The following is a 14,473-nucleotide window of genomic DNA, read 5'->3' on the forward strand; positions in this document are numbered from 1 at the left end:
TTTAAGTCCAAAAGTCACAAAGAATTAATATTAGAATATAGAAGGTGTTATGAGCTGAATGTCTGTGCCCTCCCACCCCCAATTCATACGTAGGAGCTTAAACCTACAATGTGATGCTATTAGGAAGTGGGGAGGTAATTAGGTTTAGATAAAATTGTGAGGGTAAAGTTCTCATGATGAAATTAGGATTCTTTAAGAAGATACCTCAGAGAATGGAAGGAGACAATAAGAAGTGGCTATCTACACACCAAGAAAAGAGGGCCCTCATCAAGAATCTGACCATGCTGGCATCATTATCTCAGACTTCTAGTCTGCAAAACCATGAGAAATGTTTGTTGCTTAAGCCACTCAGTATGGTAGTCCATTATAGCAGCCTGAGCTAAGACAGAATGGATGGTTGGTTATAAAGGAACATGAAACAGATAAGAAACCAGTTAGAGAAAGAATGATGAGCTCATGCTCATCATGCTATACGTTAATGGCTAATATTGGCTAATATGGCTAACATATAAAGAAACGTATGAACAACTTATATAAATTAAAGACAAATACCTTTGAAATACCCTAAATAATTTGAAATGATAAATATTTAAATATAATCACCCAATGTTGTGCTTAATTCTGGTTTTGCTTCACAGCTGTAGGATTTTAAATATGTTCTTTGATTTCAGTAAATCTGTTTCCTCATCTGTAAATTCTGTCAGTTAGTATGTGTCTCATAGAATTCTTATGGTTTTAAGAGATACATTTATCTAACGTGCCTGACACTTTAAAAATGTTTGATTTAAGTTGCTTTCCTTTCCATTTTCTCCATTCTCTTTTGATACATACCATTCTCTGCTTCTCAGTGTTCAAATATTTAAACTTTGCTGCCTGGACTGAAATTAAAAACAAAGTTCCCTCAATCTTCTTGTTTACCAGAGAGCCACTCTAATCAATCCCAGGATTTATTCTGCTTTTCCTTTTTTGCCTATGGGCTTTTTATTTTTGAAAAAAAAAATCGGTAACTTTTGAGGAGACTGAATTCATTGGAAATAAAATATTGAGCAGAACATGAGCATCTTGGTGAAAATTGCAAGTTTAGGAGTTTCCCAGACAGATTAGAGAACACCAAAATTGAGAACCAAATAACTTTATAGATCTTGGATACTAGCACTTTATCTGATGTGTCATTTGCAAATATCTTCTCCCATTCTGTGGGTTGTCTTTTAGTTTTGTTGACTGTTTCTTTTGCTGTGCAGAAGCTTATTAAACTCAACAGCAAAGACACAAACAATCCAATCATGAAATGGGCAAAAGACATGAACAGAAATTTCACAGAGGAAGACATAGACGTGGCCAACAAGCACATGAGAAAATGCTCCGCATCCCTTGCCATCCGGGAAATACAAATCAAAACCACAATACCACCTCACACCAGTGAGAATGGGGAAAATTAGCAAGACAGGAAACAACCAGTGTTGGAGAGGATGTGGAGAAAGGAGAACCCTCTTGCACTGTTGGTGGAAATGTGAACTGGTGCAGCCACTCTGGAAAACTGTGTAGAAGTTCCTCAAAGAGTTGAAAATAGAGCTACCATATGACCCAGCAATTGCACTGCTAGGGATTTACCCCAAAGATACAGATGTAGTGAAATGGCAGGACACCTGCACCCCAATGTTTATAGCAGCAATGTCCACAATAGCCAAACTGTGGAAGGAGCCTCGGTGTCCATCGAAAGATGAATGGATGAAGAAGATGTGGTCTATGTATACAATGAAATATTCCTCAGCCATTAGAAACTATAAATACCCATTTGCTTCGACGTGGATGGAACTGGAGGATATTATGCCAAGTGAAGTAAGTCAATCAGAGAAGGACAATCATTATATGGTTTCACTCATACGGAGAAAATAAAAAATAGTGAAAAGGGATTACAAGGGAAAGGAGAGAAAATGAATGTGAAAAATCAGAAAGCGTGACAAAACAAGAGAGACTCCTAACTCTGGGAAACAAACTAGGGGTAGTGGAAGGGGAGGTGGGCGAGGGGTTGGGGTGACTGGGTGACGGGCACTGAGGGGGGCACTTGACGGGATGAGCACTGGGTGTTATACTATATGTTGGCAAATTGAACTCCCATAAAAAAATAAATAAATAAAAAAGAGAACCAAACACCTTACCAGAAAATGGAAATTCATCAAAAAAAGGAAATAGGGAGGAGGGGCACGATGGCGGAAGAGTAGGTCTCCAAATCACCTGTCTCCACCAAATTACCTAGAAAACCTTCAAATCATCCTGAAAATCTATGAATTCGGCCTGAGATTTAAAGAGAGACCAGCTGGAATGCAACAGTGAGAAGAGTTCGCGCTTCTCTCAAGGTAGGAAGACGGGGGGAAAAAGAAATAAAGAAACAAAAGCCTCCAAGGGGGAGGGGCCCCGCGAGGAGACCGGCTGAGGCCGGGGCGAGTGTCCCCAGGACAGGAGAGCCCCGTCCCGGAGGAGCAGGAGCTGCACCGACCTTCCCGGGGGAAAGGGGCTCGCGGGGAGGTGGAGCAGGACCCAGAAGGGCGAGGATGCCCTCGGGCTCCCCGGGACAGAAACAGAGCAACTGCGCGCCCAGGAGAGTGCGCCGAGCTCCCTAAGGGCTGCAGCGCACGGCGGGACCCGGAGCAGCTCGGGGGGCTCGGGCGGCGGCTCCGCGGAGGGGGCTGCAGGGCGGGAGCAGCTCGGGGGGCTCGGGGGCGGCTCCGCGGAGGGGGCTGCGGGGCGGGAGTAGCTCGGGGGCGGCTCCGCGGAGGGGGTTGCGCGGCCCGGGAGCGCGAATCCAACACCGCAGGCTCCGGAGCACAGGGCGCCGGGACACAGCCCAGGATCCGGCCTCCCCCCGGGACAGGCAGAGGCCGGGAGGGCCCAGGACAGCGAGGACGCTCCTGCCCCGAGCTGAGCAATCAGCGGCCCCGCCCCGGAGCCTCCAGGCCCTGCAGACGGAGAGCTCCGGAGTTCCTGCGGGGGCTGAATCCAGGTTTCCAGAGCTGGCCCCGCCACTAGGGCTGTTGCTCCTGGGGCCTAACGGGGTAAACAACCCCCACTGAGCCCTGCACCAGGCAGGGGCACAGCAGCTCCCCCAACTGCTAACACCTGAAAATCAGCACAGCAGGCGCCTCCCCCAGAAGACCAGCTAGACGGACAAGTTCCAGGAGAAGCCAAGGGACTTAAAGTACACAGAATCAGAAGATACTCCCCCGTGGTTTTTTTTTTTTTTTTTGTTTTGCTTTTTGATTTGTTTCCTTCCCCCACCCCTTTTTTCTCCTTTCTTTCTTTTTCTTTCTCTTTTTCTTCTTCTTTTTTTTTTTCGTTTTTTTCTTCCTTTTTTTCTCTTTCTCTTTTCTTTCCTTCTTTCTCTCCTCTCTTTTTCTCCTTTTCCCAATACAACTTGCTTTTGGCCACTCTGCACTGAGCAAAATGACTAGAAGGAAAACCTCACCTCAAAAGAAAGAATCAGAAACAGGCCTCTCTCCCACAGAGTTACAAAATCTGGATTACAATTCAATGTCAGAAAGCCAATTCAGAAGCACTATTATACAGCTACTGGTGGCTCTAGAGAAAAGCATAAATGTATACAATGAAATATTCCTCAGCCATTAGAAACTATAAATACCCAAAAGAGACTTCATGACTGCAGAATTTAGAGCTAATCAGGCAGAAATTAAAAATCAATTGAATGAGATACAATCCAAACTAGAAGTCCTAACGACGAGGGTTAACGAGGTGGAAGAACGAGTGAGTGACATAGAAGACAAGTTGATAGCAAAGAGGGAAACTGAGGAAAAAAGAGACAAACAATTAAAAGACCATGAAGATAGATTAAGGGAAATAAACGACAGCCTGAGGAAGAAAAACCTACGTTTAATTGGTGTTCCCGAGGGTGCCGAAAGGGACAGAGGGCCAGAATATGTATTTGAACAAATTCTAGCTGAAAACTTTCCTAATCTGGGAAGGGAAACAGGCATTCAGATCCAGGAAATAGAGAGATCCCCCCCTAAAATCAATAAAAACCGTTCAACACCTCGACATTTAATAGTGAAGCTTGCAAATTCCAAAGATTAAAGAGAAGATCCTTAAAGCAGCAAGAGACAAGAAATCCCTGACTTTTATGGGGAGGAGTATTAGGGTAACAGCAGACCTCTCCACAGGGACCTGGCAGGCCAGAAAGGGCTGGCAGGATATATTCAGGGTCCTAAATGAGAAGAACATGCAACCAAGAATACTTTATCCAGCAAGGCTCTCATTCAAAATGGAAGCAGAGATAGAGCTTTCAAGACAGGCAGGAACTGAAAGAATATGTGACCTCCAAACCAGCTCTGCAAGAAATTTTAAGGGGAACTCTTAAAATTCTCCTTTAAGAAGAAGTTCAGTGGAACATTCCACAAAAACAAGGACTGAATAGTTATCATGATGACACTAAATTCATATCTCTCAATAGTAACTCTGAATGTGAACGGGCTTAATGACCCCATCAAAAGGCGCAGGGTTTCAGACTGGATAAAAAAGCAGGACCCATCTATTTGCTGTCTACTAGAGACTCATTTTAGACAGAAGGACACCTACAGCCTGAAAATAAAAGGTTGGAGAACCATTTACCATTCGAATGGTCCTCAAAAGAAAGCAGGGGTAGCCATCCTTATATCAGATAAACTAAAATTTACCCCAAAGACTGTAGTGAGAGATGAAGAGGGACACTATATCATACTTAAAGGATCTATTCAACAAGAGGACTTAACAATCCTCAATATATATGCCCCGAATGTGGGAGCTGCCAAATATATAAATCAATTATTAACCAAAGTGAAGAAATACTTAGATATTAATACACTTATACTTGGTGACTTCAGTCTAGCTCTTTCTATACTCGATAGGTCTTCTAAGCACAACATCTCCAAAGAAACGAGAGCTTTAAATGATACACTGGACCAGATGGATTTCACAGATATCTACAGAACTTTACATCCAAACTCAACTGAATACACATTCTTCTCAAGTGCACATGGAACTTTCTCCAGAATAGACCACATATTGGGTCACAAATCGGGTCTGAACCGATACCAAAAGATTGGGATCGTCCCCTGCATATTCTCAGACCATAATGCCTTGAAATTAGAACTAAATCCCAACAAGAAGTTTGGAAGGACCTCAAACACGTGGAGGTTAAGGACCATCCTGCTAAAAGATGAAAGGGTCAACCAGGAAATTAAGGAAGAATTAAAAAGATTCATGGAAACTAATGAGAATGAAGATACAACCATCCAAAATCTTTGGGATGCTGCAAAAGCAGTCCTAAGGGGGAAATACATCGCAATACAAGCATCCATTCAAAAACTGGAAAGAACTCAAATACAAAAGCTAACCTTACACATAAAGGAGCTAGAGAAAAAACAGCAAATAGATCCTACACCCAAGAGAAGAAGGGAGTTAATAAAGATTCGAGCAGAACTCAACGAAATCGAGACCAGAAGAACTGTGGAACAGATCAACAGAACCAGGAGTTGGTTCTTTGAAAGAATTAATAAGATAAATAAACCATTAGCCAGCCTTATTAAAAAGAAGAGAGAGAAGACTCAAATTAATAAAATCATGAATGAGAAAGGAGAGATCACTACCAACACCAAGGAAATACAAACGATTTTAAAAACATATTATGAACAGCTATACGCCAATAAGTTAGGCAATCTAGGAGAAATGGACGCATTCCTGGAAAGCCACTAACTACCAAAACTGGAACAGGAAGAAATAGAAAACCTGAACAGGCCAATAACCAGGGAGGAAATTGAAGCAGTCATCAAAAACCTCCCAAGACACAAGAGTACAGGGCCAGATGGCTTCCCAGGGGAATTTTATCAAACGTTTATTTATTTTTTTTATTTTTTATTTTTTTATTTTTTTATTTTTTTTTTAAATTTTTTATTTATTTATGATAGTCACACACAGAGAGAGAGAGGCAGAGACATAGGCAGAGGGAGAAGCAGGCTCCAGGCACCGCGAGCCCGATGTGGGATTTTATCCCGGGTCTCCAGGATCGCCCCCTGGGCCAAAGGCAGGCGCCAAACCGCTGCACCACCCAGGGATCCCTTATCAAACGTTTAAAGAAGAAACCATACCTATTCTCCTAAAGCTGTTTGGAAAGATAGAAAGAGATGGAGTACTTCCAAATTCGTTCTATGAGGCCAGCATCACCTTAATTCCAAAACCAGACAAAGACCCCACCAAAAAGGAGAATTACAGACCAATATCCCTGATGAACATGGATGCCAAAATTCTCAACAAGATACTGGCCAATAGGATCCAACAGTACATTAAGAAAATTATTCACCATGACCAAGTAGGATTTATCCCTGGGACACAAGGCTGGTTCAACACCTGTAAAACAATCAATGTGATTCATCATATCAGCAAGAGAAAAACCAAGAACCATATGATCCTCTCATTAGATGCAGAGAAAGCATTTGACAAAATACAGCATCCATTTCTGATCAAAACTCTTCAGAGTGTAGGGATAGAGGGAACATTCCTTGACATCTTAAAAGCCATCTATGAAAAGCCCACAGCAAATATCATTCTCAATGGGGAAGCACTGGGAGCCTTTCCCCTAAAATCAGGAACAAGACAGGGATGTCCACTCTCACCACTGCTGTTCAACATAGTACTGGAAGTCCTAGCCTCAGCAATCAGACAACAAAAAGACATTAAAGGCATTCAAATTGGCAAAGAAGAAGTCAAACTCTCCCTCTTCGCCGATGACATGATACTCTACATAGAGAACCCAAAAGTCTCCACCCCAAGATTGCTAGAACTCATACAGCAATTCGGTAGCGTGGCAGGATACAAAATCAATGCCCAGAAATCAGTGGCATTTCTATACACTAACAATGAGACTGAAGAAAGAGAAATTAAGGAGTCAATCCCATTTACAATTGCACCCAAAAGCGTAAGATACCTAGGAATAAACCTCACCAAAGATGTAAAGGATCTATACCCTCAAAACTATAGAACACTTCTGAAAGAAATTGAGGAAGACACAAAGAGATGGAAAAATATTCCATGCTCATGGATTGGCAGAATTAATATTGTGAAAATGTCAAGGTTACCCAGGGCAATTTACACATTTAATGCAATCCCTATCAAAATACCATGGAGTTTCTTCAGAGAGTTAGAACAAATTATTTTAAGATTTGTGTGGAATCAGAAAAGGCCCCGAATAGCCAGGGGAATTTTAAAAAAGAAAACCATATCTGGGGGCATCAGAATGCCAGATTTCAGGTTGTACTACAAAGCTGTGGTCATCAAGACAGTGTGGTACTGGCACAAAAACAGACACATAGATCAGTGGAACAGAATAGAGAATCCAGAAGTGGACCCTGAACTCTATGGGCAACTAATATTCGATAAAGGAGGAAAGACTATCCATTGGAAGAAAGACAGTCTCTTCAATAAATGGTGCTGGGAAAATTGGACATCCACATGCAGAAGAATGAAACTAGACCACTCTCTTTCACCATACACAAAGATAAACTCAAAATGGATGAAAGATCTAAATGTGAGACAAGATTCCATCAAAATCCTAGAGAAGAACACAGGCAACACCCTTTTTGAACTCGGCCACAGTAACTTCTTGCAAGATACATCCACGAAGGCAAAAGAAACAAAAGCAAAAATGAACTATTGGGACTTCATCAAGATAAGAAGCTTTTGCACAGCAAAGGATACAGTCAACAAAACTCAAAGACAACCTACAGAATGGGAGAAGATATTTGCAAATGACATATCAGATAAAGGGCTAGTTTCCAAGATCTATAAAGAACTTATTAAACTCGGGATCCCTGGGTGGCGCAGCGGTTTAGCGCCTGCCTCTGGCCCAGGGCACGATCCTGGAGACCTGGGATCGAATCCCATGTCGGGCTCCTGGTGCATGGAGCCTGCTTCTCCCTCTGCCTGTGTCTCTGCCTCTCTCTCTCTCTGTGTGTGACTATCATAAATAAATAAAAAATTAAAAAAAAGAACTTATTAAACTCAACACCAAAGAAACAAACAATCCAATCATGAAATGGGCAAAAGACATGAACAGAAATCTCACAGAGGAAGACATAGACATGGCCAACATGCATATGAGAAAATGCTCTGCATCACTTGCCATCAGGGAAATACAAATCAAAACCACAATGAGATACCACCTCACACCAGTGAGAATGGGGAAAATTAACAAGGCAGGAAACAACAAATGTTGGAGAGGATGCGGAGAAAAGGGAACCCTCTTACACTGTTGGTGGGAATGTGAACTGGTGCAGCCACTCTGGAAAACTGTGTGGAGGTTCCTCAAGCAGTTAAAAATATACCTGCCCTACGACCCAGCAATTGCACTGTTGGGGATTTACCCCAAAGATACAGATCCAGTGAAACGCCGGGGCCCCTGCACCCCGATGTTCATAGCAGCAATGTCCACAATAGCCAAACTGTGGAAGGAGCCTCGGAGTCCATCGAAAGATGAATGGATAAAGAAGATGTGGTTTATGTATACAATGGAATATTCCTCAGCCATTAGAAATGACAAATACCCACCATGTGCTTCAACGTGGATGGAACTGGAGGGTATTATGCTGAGTGAAATAAGTCAATTGGAGAAGGACAAACATTATATGGTGTCATTCATTTGGGGAATATAAAAAATAGTGAAAGGGAATAAAGGGGAAAGGAGAGAAAATGAGTGGGAAATATCAGAAAGGGAGACAGAACATGAGAGACTCCTAACTCTGGGAAACGAACTAGGGGTGGTGGGAGGGGAGGTGGGCGGGGGGGTTGGGGTGACTGGGTGATGGGCACTGAGGGGTCACTTGATGGGATGAGCCCTGGGTGTTATTCTATGTGTTGGCCAATTGAACACCAATAAAAAATAAATTTATAAATAAACAAATAAATAAAATAAAGACTGCTTGACTCTGCCCACACCTTTAGCATCCACAGTGTTGAAATTCCTTGGAGGTCTAGTTAGTGTAATCAACCACTTGGGCCTATGAAGAATGATGCACAACTGTCAGGGCTACCCCTAGTGAGTCACCTCTAAGTTTATTTATTTTATTTTATTTTTGATACACATAATACAATTTTATTTAGCCACAGACATCACTTTTACACATTAAGATGAATTTATTTATTAACATAACCTGAAGATATAACAGTATAGCATATAAAAACAAACAAAAGTACATAAACTTTGTTATACTTTGTAATTAATGTCTCACTATTCTATTTTAGATAATATCTAGGTATATAAGAAGTATCTTTTAATTAGCTCAGTTTGATAGTTTTCTGAAGTTTTAATTCATCTAAAGATGTTGGAAATTATGTCCAGACTGGTTCAATATAAAATATAATTACTGTTTTTATTTATTTATTTATTTATTTATTTATTTATTTATTGGAGATCAATTTACCAACATACAGAATAACCCCCAGTGCCCGTCACCCAATCACTCCCACCCCCCACCCTCCTCCCCTTCTACCACCCCTAGTTCGTTTCCCAGAGTTAGCAGTCTTTACATTATGTCTCCCTTTCTGATATTTCCCACACATTTCTTCTCCCTTCCCTTATATTCCCTTTCACTATTATTTATATTCCCCACACAAATGAGAACATATAATGTTTGTCCTTCTCCGACTGACTTACTTCACTCAGCATAATACCCTCCAGTTCCATCCACGTTGAAGCAAATGGTAGGTATTTGTCATTTCTTTTTTTTTTTTAAAGCTTTATTTTTTTTATATTTTTTTTTAATTTTTATTTATTTATGATAGTCACAGAGAGAGAGAGAGAGAGAGGCAGAGACACAGGCAGAGGGAGAAGCAGGCTCCATGCGCCGGGAGCCCGACGTGGGATTCGATCCCGGGTCTCCAGGATCGCGCCCTGGGCCAAAGGCAGGCGCCAAACCGCTGCGCCACCCAGGGATCCCAGTATTTGTCATTTCTAATAGCTGAGCAATATTCCATTGTATACATAAACCACATCTTCTTTATCCACTCATCTTTCGATGGACACCAAGGCTCCTTCCACAGTTTGGCTATTGTGGCCATTGCTGCTATAAACATTGGGTGCAGGTGTCCCGGCGTTTCATTGCATCTGTATCTTTGGGGTAAATTCAGTACAGATCTACACCAATCTAACCAGTTGAAAATTGATCTCAGATATACAGAGTTTAACAGTTTTACACTTCATCCTCTGTATTCTGATTTGTTATCCAAAAGTTGGTAAGTATACTAAGCATGAACAGAATATTTAATATCAAATGCATGTTTTATTAATTCTATCCCCCACATGCCACTGAAAGATCAAAGGTACAATTTGGCTGACAAGCATATTAGGACATAAGAAAGAAAAAAAAAACTTCAAAAATTACTCTATCCCAGTTTCCTCTCAGTTATTAACTATCATGTTACAAATATTTCAATCTTTAATCATGAAAATTAAGATGATTTGGACTGCAGTAGAAGAAATTACAGATTTGCAATAAGGAGGACAAGCCATTAAGAGAGAACAACATATAGGAGTTTGATACATAATGAAAAATGTATGGAACTTCGAAATAAAAATGGTGGGTTAACACATGTACCTACTTGAACTCTTTCTGTAAGTGTTCTAAAATAACAATGAAGGAATTTTAAAAAAATGTTTGAGCTTACAAAGCTTAAAAAGAATTAGAGAAGATTACAAACCTTGGGAGGAGTGGCTATTTAGCAGATAAATTAAGGAAGGCTGAATCCTAAATGGAGAAAGTCAAGAAGCAACCTACTTTCACTACAGATTCCCCACCATCCTCAAAAAAGTTTCAGGATTTGGCAGCAGCATCATTAAATAGGATGAATACTTGGTAGTGGAATTGCCATGTCAAGTACAGGAATATCTACAGCTTCACTAGGTAATGTCAAAATGATTTCCAAAGTGGTTTTACTGATAACTGTTATATTGGGCAATATCTCCTTTGATTTTTTTAGTTGAGTTCTTTTCTTTTGTATTGTTATAGTATCAAGGCATGGTATTATGAGGTAATCTAATCTCTGAGTCAGAGAATGTTAGGGACTTACTCTCCTTTTCTGGGCTTTGCTGTGTCATTGTCTGCGGACTAAATAAAAGTTAGGAACTATATGATTGCAAAATGTTTCTTCCACTTCCTCTGTATTTTCTATTTCTCCAAGTAAAAGCATAGAAGTCTCTTTCCTTTGGTCTTCTTACAGTAGCTACACTGTGGTGAGCATAGCATAATATATAGACATACTGAACCATTATGTTTTACACCTGAAAATAATGTGTCAACTATACTCAAAAAAATTTTAAAGGTATTAGGGCAGCCCTGGTGGCTCAGCGATTTAGCGCTGCCTTCAGCCCAGGGCCAGATCCCAGACACCTGGGATTGAGTCTCACATCAGGCTCCGTGCATGGAGCCTGCTTCTCCCTCTGCCTGTGTCTCTGCCTCTCTCTCTTTGTGTCTCTCATGAATAAATAAATAAAATCTTAAAAAAATTAAAGGTATTAAATGGAAAAGTGAAGAAACCAGAAGAAGTGAAAACTTGAAATTAATTTTCATCATAAGGTAAAGGGTGCAAATAACCTGGTCATGGTCTAGTTTAAGTAGCATCATTTGAAACAAGACCTTAGGACAAGATTAAAATTAGACATTTTTCATTCTTCCCAACATGGTGATCAGAAGAAGGAGACACTGGAAGACCTTCTGTTTCTATGACTTTGGGAATGCTTCTTTGTTTCTGACAGACTTGGAACCAAAAGTACCTGAACCATTTTTTCATGTACACGATGCCCATTGTTGATAAATCTGATATGCTTTTGGGCGAATGGCCTAAGCTTTCTCAGTGTTCTGAAATGTTTCCTTTTTTCTTGAAGGAATCATAATTTCTCATAGTATGACAGTCTTCTAAGTTTATAAGTGGAACTTTTGAAGTTGGCTTTTTAAAAATTTAGTCTAGACTATATGACAATTTTTAGCTGTTTATCCTCAATTATCATAAAATCTAATCTCATGTAATCTCTTACTTTTAAAAATACTTTTTTTTTATTGATACGCTTCTTTTGTTAGTATGAATTGGGTCAATAGTAATTCTAATTCTATTAAGTTAGTAATAGTCAATAGTATTGGGTCAATAGTAATTCTTCTATACAGTATAGTATCTTGATATTTGATTTTTTTGCACTTTGTTGTTTTGGTTTCCCACATTATTTATCTTTTACTTTTTAGGATTTCTCTTCCCATTCTATTTGTAATATTATTCCTAATTGATTATATTCTTTTAATTTTGATACCTTAGAAGAAATATAAGCATAGTCAATTCTTTTAATTTCTTTAATTGTTCAGACTTCTAACTAAATTTTTGGATCCTGTGTGTATGATTTAGAAGATTCATAGAGGCATTTGTTAAAAATTGTCCCTCTTCCTTGTATTTTTCTTTTCTTTTTTCCCCCCTTAGTTCCAACTTATTTATTTTGCTAGTTAAGGACATTCTTCTTTGTTAATGGCAAGTCAGCTGACTTGATCGAATGATAGTGCACTTCTATGTTTATTCTTTCTATAAATCCTTTGGGTTTAGTTTCAAGATAATTGAATTGAATTGATAAATAATTCAGTAACACAGTAAAATTCTTGGCTTTTCCTCCAGTGAAAAACAATGATAATAGAACTTAATTATAGTCCTGTGCATGTAGCAACATACTATTGCAGTTGACTTATAAACAAGATACTGTACTTACAAGGAGGTGGTGGAGCTTTTGCTAAAATAAAAACAATTATTATTATTATTATTATCATCATCATCCTAGCTGTTAAGTATACAACATATTTCTCTTATAAATATCCCTTGGGGTGTCCAAAAAATAACACTAAAAAAACACATACACTTCTACATAGTTAGTTTGATGCTATGATTCCTAGCAAGCTGGTCCTTTAGGAGGCATGTGAGATACAGTCTTAGGACTGGAGAGAACCTAAATTCATAGTTTTTTATTTTTTTATTTTTTATTTATTTTTTATTTTTATTTTTTTTAAATTCATAGTTTTTTAGACTGAGTGGATCATAGTTTACTCACTCATCTGCTATGGGTCTATAAAATCCATGCTAACTGAAAAATTTTTCTTAGAACTCTACATTAAAAAGTAACTCATTCTTTTGTGCATTCCTTATATATTAAAATCCTTGCATAGCCCAGAATTTAATACATAAGTATTATAAATGAGTTCATCCTTTTTACAAAGAAGTTGATTCTTTTCCTTTAGCCTCTCAAGTATCTCTAGAGCCTGCAAGACTCAGAAACTCTGCTTCTTTCCTTTTCAGTCTTCCTCAATTTTTTTCACTTCCACCTCTCTCCCTCATCTTATTTCTCAGCTACCCTTCATTTATTTGATTAAGAATGTATGACTAATCTTATAGACTTTTGTACTACTTAAAAGATTTTTGTTCATTAGTTTATTTTTCTGGTTTAAAATCTCATCAGAGAAAGTCTTTTTAATTAGCTTGGGGAGAAATGGAAAAAATATCAGAATCTACAGAAACTATTTTTTTGAACTATAGGAATGTTAATTGCAGCATTATTTATAATAGCCAAGATGTGGAAGCAACCTACGTGCCGTAGATGGGTGAGTGAATAAAGATGTAGTGTAGGCAGGAGAGGAAGGTGGTGACAGACTAGGAGGACCCCAGGCTCATCTTGTCCCACAAATACAACTAGATAACTATCAAATCATCCTAATTAATCCTGAGAAATCAACCTGAAGACTGATAGAACAAACCCCACAACTAAAGGGAGAGAAGAGGCCACATCAAAGAACATAGGAAATGCTGAGATATGTTTTAGAGGAGAAATAGATCCTAGATGCTATGGAAAGGAAGAAGCTGTGGTCTGGAGAAGGATGAGAGAGGAGCATGTAGGAGAGCACATAAGGAGAGCACCTCCCCAAATCCCTTGGGTTGGAAAACAAGAGGGGCTGAATTTCATGAGTTCTTGCAACCAACAAGGCTTAAAATCTGGAGTTTTAAAGATCAGTGGGCTTGGTTGGGATGGAGCCAGAGGGTACTACTGTGCTCTTCCTGGAAAGAAGGAAGGCAAACAACCTGGGGACAGACAGCATGGAAACAGTGATCTGAAAAATGCCTGGAGGGAATACAGAGGGGAGATTATTGACTATTTCAAGAGGACTTTCCAAGGGCAAAGGAGCTGGCTGGTGCCATTCCCTTCTCCTGATCCTCAGCATAAACACAGAGCCACTTATGGGAGGAAGCATCAACACTGGCTGCCTAACTTGCTCATACCAAGTTCCACACACCTGAGCTCTGGCAGGACTGCCCTTCTGAGTTAGTCAAGTCTGCCTCAGACCCATTGTGGCAGACCCCTCCCATAGAAGATCAGTACAAACTCCTGCCCACACCATGTGTCCCTACCAGAGTT

At 39.8% G+C, this 14,473-nt stretch overlaps 1 protein-coding gene across 1 annotated transcript in view; it reads right to left on the reverse strand.

Moving 5' to 3' along the window:
- Positions 1-14,473, reverse strand: part of TSBP1 (testis expressed basic protein 1) — a 155,717-nt gene that overhangs the window by 24,586 nt on the left and 116,658 nt on the right. Inside the window, exon 30 of the mRNA XM_049091970.1 lies at positions 12,782-12,802. Coding sequence (XP_048947927.1) covers positions 12,782-12,802 — 21 coding nt within the window. The remainder of the gene's footprint in view (positions 1-12,781; positions 12,803-14,473) is intronic.

This window comes from Canis lupus, chromosome 12, assembly GCF_003254725.2.
Source record: "Canis lupus dingo isolate Sandy chromosome 12, ASM325472v2, whole genome shotgun sequence".
NCBI lineage: Eukaryota > Metazoa > Chordata > Mammalia > Carnivora > Canidae > Canis > Canis lupus.